An 11,412-nucleotide genomic window follows, 5' to 3' on the forward strand; every position below is an offset into this window, starting at 1 on the left:
GAGCCCATAATGCAAGTTACGATTTTTGGCCATATCATGGACAAAGAGCTGGTGCTGCTAATTGAACCAACCATCATTGCCATACTCTCTCCTAAAGTTCTAGTCGCCATGAAACCATCAACAACATACTCAGCCTTCTAAAACTCTTTCTCTAGCACGTCTGTTTGTTAACCCCAAAGTAAGAAACAGCAAAGAGAATAGGTAATTATGAAAATAGAAAATGATTTTTTTTTTTTAAAAAACTATTTTGTTAATTTCTCAAAAAAAAAAAAACACCTACAGTTAATGTAATGCAATGAGTTGAGTTGAGAATGAAGAACGTACAGAGAAAATTAATGGATAAATGCATAATACAAAAGTGAGAGGTCTTTATTATAAACGGAGTCTGAAAGCAAAGAGGAACAACGGACTTCAACCAGAGATAATCGACAGAAGGAGACAAAAGCAGCTCTAGGAATCTACTCATGGGAGAAAACATGTCCCCCAAAATCTCCTCAACTAGGTTATATATCTCAACAACAAACTACAAAAAAAAAAAATAACACGCTCCAAATAGAGGTTTGATTTCCACAAATACCCAATTTACCAAGCTTTCTTCACAAACAAGCTTCAAAGGTACTGGAACTATTCTCTCCATGGTTAAGCATTTGGACAACCTCTGCCACACCTGCAGCAATTTCCTTCTGAATGACACTGTCAGGCATATCGAAGGTTCTCCTTCTCATGGAAAGCGATTTCCCAGGCTGTGGATCCACCACATCAAGCATCGCTTCCAGCTCGTCCACCATTGACCTTTTTGCAGCTCGCACCATCAGATCAGCTCCCTAATACAATGCAAAGCATCAGACCCACATTCAAAGAACAAAGATACAGTAATTCCATGCATATGTCTTTTCACGGAAGAAATAAAGAAACAAAATCTAAAAAAAAAGCCAAAATCAGAGAACTGTTTATTATGATTTATTAGATTTTAATCTCACTTCAAGGAAAAACAGATTGATCAAAAATAACCACAACAAGGCAATCCCACGTTGGAAAACATCTATTTTGACATTGTTGGAAATGATGTACCTAAACACAGAAGCTATACTCCTTTTAAACGAATCCTTGTCATGTTCTAGTACAGAAATGATTTAACACGAAATCTTTCACATTTTACTTTTTTAGCAACAATTCCCAACAAGTCAAAACCAGTTATTATAATGCAGTTCCATTAAAATCCCAATCATCACCTTTCATCCTCTCCTCTTTTGAAACCTTAAACTAAAACGAGAAAGACTTGTACTTGTAAAAAAATAGGTAGTTAAAATCAATGCAAAGTAAGTAGCATAGCAATATCCATGGAAGTTATGAACATGTATTTATCCAAAATTTTGACAAAAGCTACTCATGTTATGTACTTAATGCAATGTTTTGTTACTTCATTAAAAATCAAAAGTAGCATTGTGAGCTTCATTTCATACAAAGAGAGATAGGTACCTCAATAGAATCAACAGTAAGGAGAAGGACAATGATTTTCTCTGAGAACCTTTGACGCTCGGCTGCATCACGAGCCACAAGACTGCGGTAAGAGTAATTGTTGAACAATCCTCGAATCTCCTTCAACTTGGTCTTGGCAACTGCTAGGTCTCTGAGTGCACGAAGAGCCTGTGATCTCCTAATTAGATAAGCTCTGAAAGTCATCTGGATCATCATTGCTGCATCTTGAGGGGATAGTTCTTTCTTCTTACCCTTCTCATTTCTACTTCCAACTCTCTTCGCAAAAGCCTTACTCAAAAAAAAAAAAAAAAAATCCAGGGTCTCAGAAAAAATGTAGTACAAGATAAATTCATGCATTTGGATGAAAGTAATTCTTTGTCATAAAACCAAGTGGGTGACATTAAATTTTGCTAGAAACTATTGATTTCCAACACATTAATTTTGTTTCAAGGTTCATTCAATGTCAAAATCAATGGTACCTTAGGTCAAGCTCAACTAACTGGATTTCAAGTTATAATTGGTCAACAAGTGGACCCAATCTAATTGACGTTTTCAATTCATGCAAATATATATAAATAAATGAATTTAAAAAAAAAAAGCAATATACAAAGAGAGGAGGGCCATCATAATCCAAATAAACCCAACAGCAAAAGATAACACAAAGATACTAAGTATCAAATTGTAAATCACAGTCGTACCTGTCTCAAAACGACAGCCCCATGATCAGAAGTCTCTTCAATCCTCACCAGACGCGTGGCATGCTCCTCCTTCTCACCATTCTTCTTCTTCTTCTTGTCCTTCTTCTTTGATTCGCCACACTCACTTGCATCACCGCTCGATGCTTTGAAAGTGTACGTACGCGAGATCGGACCGTCAGCTCCGTTCCCTTCAATCTCAGCCGTCAATTTGTAAGTTTTCCCACTCACTCCCGTTTCCTTCTTCTTCTTCGCGTCTTTGATCTCCGCCGTCCATTTGTACTTCCGGTCAACGTTCTTCGTAGGGATTTTCGTCTCCGCAGTCCACGTGTACTTCCGATCACCAACGGCGTCTTTGATCTTCGCCAGCCGATCGAAACGCGCTTCCAACTCACTGACTCGGTCACTCAGTCTCTGCACAGCAATGTCGCCCCCTAGTTTTTCCAATCGCTGAATTCGCTTGTACAACGACGGCGTTCGCTCGACTCGGATCAGATCGGTGACGCTTTCGAAGAGTTCGAAGGGGCTGGGTCTAGGGATAAACAAGTCGAGCTCACAAGCTTCCAAATCTTGAAGAAGCGAAGGGAAAGCTAGGGCTTTGGGAGAAAAAATGGAGGTAGTTTCGTGGATGAAGACAGGGGAAGAAGCAGGGAAGTAGCTATAAGGCTCGATGAGCTCGATTCTTCTGATTCGACTCATGATTGGGTGAACAGAAACTGAGTGAGTGAAGAAACGGGTTAGGGTTTGTAATTGGTTCTAGCACAGTCGTAACAGAGTTGGTGACTGGTTGATGAGGATTGAAGAAGATGATGGGGCGAGAAAGTAAGTGAGAGAGTCTTTGAGAAGAAGGAGACAAATTTGTGAGGAGTACGAGGAAGGTAAAAAGGTCAAATGCCAAGGGGTAAAATTGGAAATGAATGGTGTGAAAACAGCTGCTTTAGCCGAATTTGGTAACTTTGATTGGGTTGGAAACCCGTTTCGCCGCGTAATTAGGGCTTTTAATTTACGAAAATATCCTTTTGGTGTGTTAGAATTACATGACAATAGAATTTTATCAGTGCGATTACACAGAGCAGTGCCAGCTACTTTTGGGAGAGTGGAGCCCACGTGACCCATTTTGATGTACACGGAATCTCCTTCTTCCTAAGTTTTTATTTTACTGTTAATAAAGGTGCTTTTAGACCGAATTTGGGCTCTTTTGATAAACGGTGGTTCTTTTTGAAAACCATCTAATCTAAACCTCAATATTATGTAATATTCCTAATGTTGAAAATACACTATAATATAGCATTTTTTAATTATTGAAGTGAGGATTACCTTCTCATACTGTAAAATTATCCAACAGCTGCAGTAAGTATAATTTTCACCATGACAAATAATGTTTGAATATTCATTTAATTTCACCAGGTCATCCTTTAAAAATTGTAATGCTTCAAACAAAAGTGAACAAGTTTCTTAGCCAGTGCAACACCGTTGAGTCTCGATATTTTAAAGTTTGTATGATATGTGGCTTTACAACGTTGAGTTTCTGTAGCACTGTGGCCCTTAAAATGGGGAAAATGTGTTTTACACTATTTTGCACCATCAGCCTGTCTCGATCGTTTTCATCATATCACAACATTCAAAATATTTGAACATAATCTAATAATTTATTAATTTCTCGACTTTTCACATATAATGATAAGTATTTTTTTTTTTAGATTTTATATTTTTTTTGCACCTGTGTTTTTTCTCATTAACTGTTTGGATCCTGTGTTTTGACAAATTACTTTTTGGACTCTATATTTTGTAAAATAGTTAAAATAAAACTCTAAACTCAATTTTGAGATAAATTGTGAGAGAATGTCTTGTCTTTTGACATGCCGATTTGTTGAGTAGTCTGTGATTTGTTTCTACGTTTATTGCAATTGTGATGGCTTCCTCAAGTGCTAGTGTTGATGAAGTGGAGCATGCCTGGGGGGGATTTCAGATCGCGGAGGAGGAAGAACAGGGTGTGTTCTTCAATGCCGAACCATCTGTGGTGGAGGTAGACGATGCACGGTGGTGTTTGGTTGGGAAAACTGTAGGGGATCGAGCGGTTGACTTTGAGTCCTTAAGAAATGTTCTTGCTGCGCTTTGGAGGCCCGTTAAAGGAATGTATGTGAAGGAATTGGAGACCAACAGGTATCTTTTTCAATTCTTCCATGAGATTGATATCAGTCGAGTATTGGAAGGCACCCCATGGACGTTTAACAGGGCACCACTAATCTTGGAACGTCTCAAGGAAGGCGACAACCCGCGTATGATGCCACTGAACACAATGGAGATTTGGGTACAGGTTTACAACTTGAGGGCTGGTTTTATGTCAGATAGGGTCCTTAAAGCCTGTGGAGATTTCATTGGCAAGTTTGTTTCTTCTTGTCCGAAAAACTACACTGGGATTTGGCGTGAATACCTGCGGGTCAGAGTTTGTCTCAACATAGAGAAACCACTAAAAAGAAGGATGAAGATATTTTATACAAAAGTGGATTTTTTCTGGGTAGAGTTTAAATATGAGAGAGTCCCCACCTTCTGTTTCATCTGTGGCATAGTGGGTCACTCAGAGAAGTTCTGTCATCAATTCTTCGATGCACCAGAGGAGACTCTATCCAAACCTTACGGTTTGTTCATGAAAGCACCTGATAGAAGGCCAAACAAGCAAATTGGCGCGAAGTGGCTAAGGGACAGTATGGCTCGCCCTCTTGTCGGACCAGACGCCGGAGCTCCGTCGCACATAGCAGCATAAGGCATACGATCCAGTGGCCACAATCAAGGGGATTCGAATAACAGGGAGGCAAGAAATCAGGGATTAGATTTGGGTAATGACAGGACAATCCCGGATTCATCATATAAATTAATTAGGCAATCTCAAATGAGGAGGAAATCGGGGGATGGAGTGATATTGCCGCATTCAAGGGAGGGAGAAAATCATGGGAATCACGTGGGATCACAGCTTGCTTTAACAGATTTGGTGGAGAGACTGCCATCAAGTGGATCGGCATTAGGGAGATCTGGTGAGATGCCGATTATATTGCATGAGATTAATGGAGGTGAGCAAGGCGTGAGAAGTGGGGAGACTTTGGGAGAACCATTAATGAAGATTGTGCTTTCAAAAGGGGATTCGGCCGAGATAAGGGAGAGTGAATTGAGGGGAGAGAAATCTGGGGAAAATGGAGACACACGTGGAGGCCAATTGAAGCATCCTGATGGTTATTTATTCCTAGATCCAAAAAGAAGAAGAGTCATAATGGGCCACGGGCAAGAGGAAGAAATGGGCCAGGGGCATGAAATGGGTATGGGCCGTTTGGAGAATGAAGAAGTGGGGAAGTGGGCTGGGCTTGTGGAGATGGATTTGGATAAAAACAACAATTCAAATGTCATAGCCTTGCCGTGTGATGAAGTGTTGGGGCATCAATCAACCTTTTGTCAGTTTCAAAAAAACGATGGAGAGGCGGGTACCAGTGGTGGGACCCGCCACGAATTATGAGTCTTCTAAGTTGGAATTGCCGGGGGCTTGGGAACCCACGGGCAGTACAATTCCTAAAGGAAATTGTTTTCCAAAAGCAACCCAATGCTGTTTTTTTGTGTGAAACTATATGTAATAAGGGAAAGATTGAGTCTATAAGACGTCAATTGGGCTTTGAAGGCAGCTTCGTAGTTGAGGCCCAGGGGCATAGTGGTGGTTTGGCAATGATTTGGAGGAAGGAGGAAGAAGGGAGGCTGTTGAGCTATAGTGTCAACCATATCGATATTGTTCTCAAGCTAGCAAATCATCCTGAGTTCAGATTAACAGGATTTTATGGAGAACCACAGCGGAGCCTTCGTCATACTACCTGGAACAAAATGAGACATCTTGCAACTGTATCAGACTTACCTTGGTGCTTGATTGGAGATCTAAATAATGTGCTTTATCAGTGGGAAAAGAGGGGGGGGGGGGGGGCCGTCCTTATCCAAGTTCGTTGATTAATGGGTTTCAAGAGGCTATCTCTGATTGTGGTCTGATTGATATGGAATTAATAGGGTACCCCTATACTTGGGAGAAAGGAAAAGGAACGCCACACTGGATTGAAGAGAAACTTGATCGTGCCCTGATTTCCCAGAATTGGCGAACGAAATTCGCTTCAGCCAAACTGGTCAATTTAGAGATTTCAGCTTCTGACCATTCACCAATCTGGTTGGATCTTGACTATCAGAGGAGTGCTCCGACAGGGAAGAGGTTCAGATTTGAGAACGCTTGGGCTAGAGAACCGATGTGTCGCCAGATTGTTGAAGATTGTTGGGCTTCCTACAGTACTGGTCTTCTTCATGATAAGATCAAGTGTTGTAGTACCGCTCTAGCTGAATGGGGGAGAGATATCACTGGGAGCTTCAAAGATCGCATAGGCCACTGCAAGCAGCTGCTAAGACGACTAAAGGGAGGAAGAGATGCAGAGTCTATTCGCAGGTACCAGGAGGCGCACAACTTATTGTTTGAAGTTCTCATGCAGAAGGAGATTTTCTGGAGGCAAAGATCTAAATAACTGTGGCTCCAAGCTGGGGATCAAAACACAAAATATTTTCATGCATGCGCCAGCACCAGGAAGAGAGTAAATCAGCTTAGCACTCTTAAGGATGACAGAGGCATGTGGGTTGATTGGGAGTCAGGTTTGGGAGATGTGATGGTCAACTATTTCCAAAACATATTTTCAGCCTCAACCACAGATTGGGAGGGTGTGGTAGAGTGTGTTCAGAAAGGAATTACCAGGGAGACGAATATGGAGTTGCTCGCCCCAGTAGAAGATAGCGAAGTTAAAGATGCAGTGTTCCAAATGCATCCAGATAAATCGCCAGGGCCTGATGGGTTTAATCCTGGGTTTTATCAGAAATTTTGGGACATTGTGGGTCCAGATGTAGTCCGCCTAGTCAGACACTTCTTTATGTTTGCTGAGTTCCCTGAGCACTTGAGTGATACTCATATTGTACTAGTCCCTAAGAAAGCACAGCCTGAAAGCATGGGTGATCTCAGACCTATTGCTCTTTGTAATGTCATTTATAAAATTGTTTCGAAGGTTGTTGCTAATCGCCTGAAAAAAGTGCTCCATGATGTAATCTCTGAAACTCAAAGTGCTTTTATTCCGGGTAGACTTATAACAGACAATATCATGGTTTCATTTGAAATTATGCATTTTTTAAAGCGGAAGGGGTCAGGCAAAGCAGGTTATATGGCACTAAAACTAGATATGAGCAAGGCTTATGACAGGGTGGAATGGGGTTTTCTTCAAGCAATGCTGAAGAAAATGGGGTTTAGTGACTACTGGATCAAGTTGGTGATGCGGTGTGTTAGTTCTGTCTCGTACAAGATTATCTCAGGAGGAAGGGAGTTGGGTCCCATCATTCCTAGCAGGGGATTGAGGCAAGGTGATCCTTTATCACCTTATTTGTTTATTCTTTGTGCTGAAGGTTTCTCGGCGCTTATCTCTGATTATGAGAAGAAGGGCAAGATTAAAGGTTGTAAAGTCGCCAGAAGGGCCCCCACGGTTTCTCATATGTTCTTTGCTGATGATAGCTATCTGTTCTGTCAAGCTACTGAGGATGCAGCCAACAGTGTAAAGGAGTTGCTCAGCCGATTTCAGCTTGCCTCTGGGCAACAGGTGAATTTGGATAAATCTTCAGTTTTTTATAGCATGAATACTACATCTGAGGTTCGTGCCAGTATCTGTGCTCTGCTGGATGTAAAGGAGGCGGGTGATGCTAGTACCTATTTGGGGCTTCCAAACATTTTGGGGAGGAATAAGAATGAAATTCTGGGTTTTCTGAAGGAGAAGATGAGGAAGCGGATGCAAAGCTGGGAGGGGAAATTTCTCTCTAAAGCAGGTAAAGAAGTTCTGTTAAAAACAGTGGCTCAATCGCTCCCCAGTTATGCAATGAATGTGTTCCTATTACCAATAGGGATGTGTAAGGACATGGAACAGATGATGTGTAAATATTGGTGGAAATCAACATCGAATAATAACAAGGGGATTCATTGGAAGAGTTGGGGAAACTTGTCAAAGCACAAAACAAATGGAGGAATGGGGTTCATAAATTTGCATGATTTCAACCTTGCGCTCCTATGTAAGCAAGGTTGGCGCCTACTTCGGAGACCCAATGCATTAGTGAGCCAGATCTTTGCAGCAAGATACTTTGGGGGGGGGGAACTTTTTTGGAGGCAGAACTAGGGAGTAACCCCAGCTTCATTTGGCGCAGTATCTATGAAACCAAGGAGCTGGTTAAGGTAGGTGCTCGTTGGCGGGTTGGTAACGGGTCAAAAATCAAGATTATGGTGGATCCTTGGTTACCTTGTGCTGAGAATCCTAGAGTTTGTACTACGCAGCCTGTGCTTTCTGATCAGAAGGTTGCTTCGTTGATGGTCACGGGAAGAATTGCTTGGGATGAAGACTTGGTGCGTGATATGTTTGATGACAGGGATGCCCAATTGATATTAAGCATTCCCTTAAATTCAAGTCGTTTGGAGGATGTGTTGTTTTGGTCCTTGGAATCCTCAGGCCATTTTTCAGTAAAGAGTGTGTATCATCATTTGCAACTGATGAAAGAGGGTGGTGTACAAATGAACAGATCTACTCTTTGGGGCTTAATTTGGAAGCTTCGGGTGCCGCCAAAGGTCAAGGATCTAGTGTGGAGGGCGGCAGCAGGTTGCCTCCCCACAAAAGCACAACTACGCCTAAAGAATGTGGATATCGATGCAAATTGCCCAGTTTTCAGGCCAGTAGAGAATCAGTAGTTCATTGTTTAGTGGAATGTCCTACTGCAAGAGCCAATTGGACCCTCACAGGACTCAATGTCAATACCCATGTGTCTGGGTCGTTCTCTGCATGGCTAGAAGATCTGTTCCAGAAATATGATGGTGAGAGGAGAAATATAATTGCTATGAATTGCTGGGCTATCTGGAAAGTGCGAAATGATGTGGTGTGGAAGGGGAAAATTCCTAGAGTGGCATCTGTGCATTTTTTGGCCACAAGCATGTTGGAGCAATGGAATAGAGCTCAGAACAAAACAGAAATTCCAATTGCTGCCTATTTGACTAAGAAGGATGGAGTTGAGAAATGGAGAGCGCCAACAGAAGGAGTAACTAAAATTAATGTTGACGCAGCTATTTTTTCAGAGACCCCTGCATTTAGCTATGCCTGTGTGGCTAGGGATAGTCTTGGCCATGTCCTTGAAGCTATCACATGTTGTAGGCAGGGAGTGGTATCTCCAGAGATGGCTGAGGCCATGGGTGTCAGGGAAGCCCTTAGTTGGATAAAGAGGAAAAATTGGAATCAGGGGCTCATTGAAACAGATTGCCTCACTGTGATTCAAGCATTGCGTAGCAGAGTAATAATGGACTCTTATTTTGGGTCGGTAATTTCTGATTGTAAGAGGTTGTGGCCTGAATTAAATATAGTTGATATTTTATTTGTCAAACGATCTGCGAACACTGTAGCTCATGTTATTGCTAGAGCTTCTTGTTCTATTGCTGATCGTGTTATCAGGAGTGATGAGTTCTCTCCTGCTATTTGTGATGTTATCTTGAAGGATATTTGTTAATAAAATTTCCTTAAGTTTAAAAATAAATAAATAAATAAATAAATAAAAAACCATAAACTCAATTTTGATAAAGAAAAAATTGAATATAATAACACAGTTTTTAAGCAGAATAATTTTATTTTTATTCTGAATTGTTAGTTTGGTAAATTATTTGTGATTTTAGTTAAAAAACATTGACCAAAATCAGGTTTATGGTTCTATTTTAACCATGTTACAAAACATAGGGTCCAAACAAATAATGGGAAAAAACACAGAATCCAAAAAAAATATAATTATTTATAATTTCAATAAAGATATTTTTATTTTTAAAGAAAGAATATTTCTATTCGCATTGTCTTCTCTGCAAATTTTTCTTAATTAATTAATTATTTCTAAATATATTTTTATTACAAATTTACATAAATACTTTAACTAATTTTTTTAAAGGATCCTTACTAATTATTTGATAATAAAACTTTATTTTTTCTCATACACTTTTAACACATAAACTAAATAAAAAGTATAAAATAAATTAAGGGTATTTGTGGTACAAAAATACAAATTATTTCGTAATAGTTATACTTAAATGCCAAATTAATTTTTTTTAGGGTAATAAAACCAAATGTTTAATAATAGTTGCACATAAAATACTAATTTAAATTTTTTTATATAGTAATAATACTTTAAATAAGTTTAATACTAATCAAGATTTAATATCATTACTACATTAAAAAAAAAATTGGCACTTAAGGTAACTATTAACAAAGATTTAGTATTAATGTTGTAAAAAAAAATTGATTTGATACTTAAAGACAAATATTAATAAAGATTTAATATTATTGCCATCAAAAGAATCGATTTGGTACTTAAGTGTAACTATTATCAAATATTTGAGATTTTTGCCGCAAATATCTCAATAAATTATAAATGTTTATATTTATTTTTTATATCTTTAATTTTCTTACAAACATGAAAATTAAACATAATGTAAATTACTTATTTTTTATGAGGTAAGTTTTTTTTATTGTTAATATTATTTGTTTTAATTTTGTGTTAAGGGAAAGTAAATTTTTTTTTTTTTTTGAAGAAATGGAATAAAAAATCAATTTTGCAATTGATTTTTTTTAATAAGGATATGTATCAAATTTATTTTTAATATTTTAATAAAGTATGGGTATATAATTTTTAAAATATATATATATATGCATTTTCTTTATAATTTTGTACCAAATAAAAATTAGGAAGGGGTGTGAGATTTGTTTTCTTTAATATGTGCTAATAGAAGTACCTTTTCAGTAATTGAAAATGTTATTAGATCATTTTGAAAATTATTGAATTACAAACCGAAATAGATTATTCCTTTTAATGAGACTTGATACTTAAGTTACTAGCTCGTCAAGAAGGCACATTCTCAACTCTCAAGTACTTCGGGGGTACACCTCCTAGTTTATTCCTTTATCCCTTAATTTTTAGATAATTTTTATTGAAAAAAGTTTTAGCCCTCCTAACATTTTTCTCTGGTTCCACCAATGCTCGCACCCACATACTACAAAGTATCAAACATAATTATCTAATGTCTCTTGTCTAAAGAAATATGCTAGGAAGCCTCCTTATTCGATCTGACGGCAACCCAAGTTTGTAGATTAGAATACTTTGAGTTTCATAAAAGTGATGC

At 38.7% G+C, this 11,412-nt stretch overlaps 2 protein-coding genes across 2 annotated transcripts; one reads left to right on the forward strand and one right to left on the reverse strand.

The window, feature by feature from the left end:
- Positions 1-348: 348 nt before the first annotated feature.
- Positions 349-3,015, reverse strand: LOC133798016 (BAG family molecular chaperone regulator 7). The gene is made up of 3 exons (XM_062236184.1): positions 2,178-3,015; positions 1,480-1,767; positions 349-824 (listed from the first exon to the last, which is right to left on the reverse strand). Exons 1-3 carry the CDS (start codon positions 2,871-2,873, stop codon positions 597-599), a joined length of 1,212 nt encoding a protein of 403 aa, XP_062092168.1. The 5' UTR covers positions 2,874-3,015; the 3' UTR covers positions 349-596.
- Positions 3,016-4,086: 1,071 nt separating this feature from the next.
- On the forward strand, positions 4,087-4,938 carry LOC133795749 (uncharacterized). Its single transcript, XM_062233205.1, has one exon. The coding sequence runs from the start codon at positions 4,087-4,089 to the stop codon at positions 4,936-4,938; it is 852 nt and encodes a 283-aa protein (XP_062089189.1).
- The last annotated feature ends 6,474 nt before the right edge of the window (positions 4,939-11,412 follow it).

Source organism: Humulus lupulus, chromosome 8 (genome assembly GCF_963169125.1).
Source record: "Humulus lupulus chromosome 8, drHumLupu1.1, whole genome shotgun sequence".
Taxonomy (NCBI): Eukaryota; Viridiplantae; Streptophyta; class Magnoliopsida; order Rosales; family Cannabaceae; genus Humulus; species Humulus lupulus.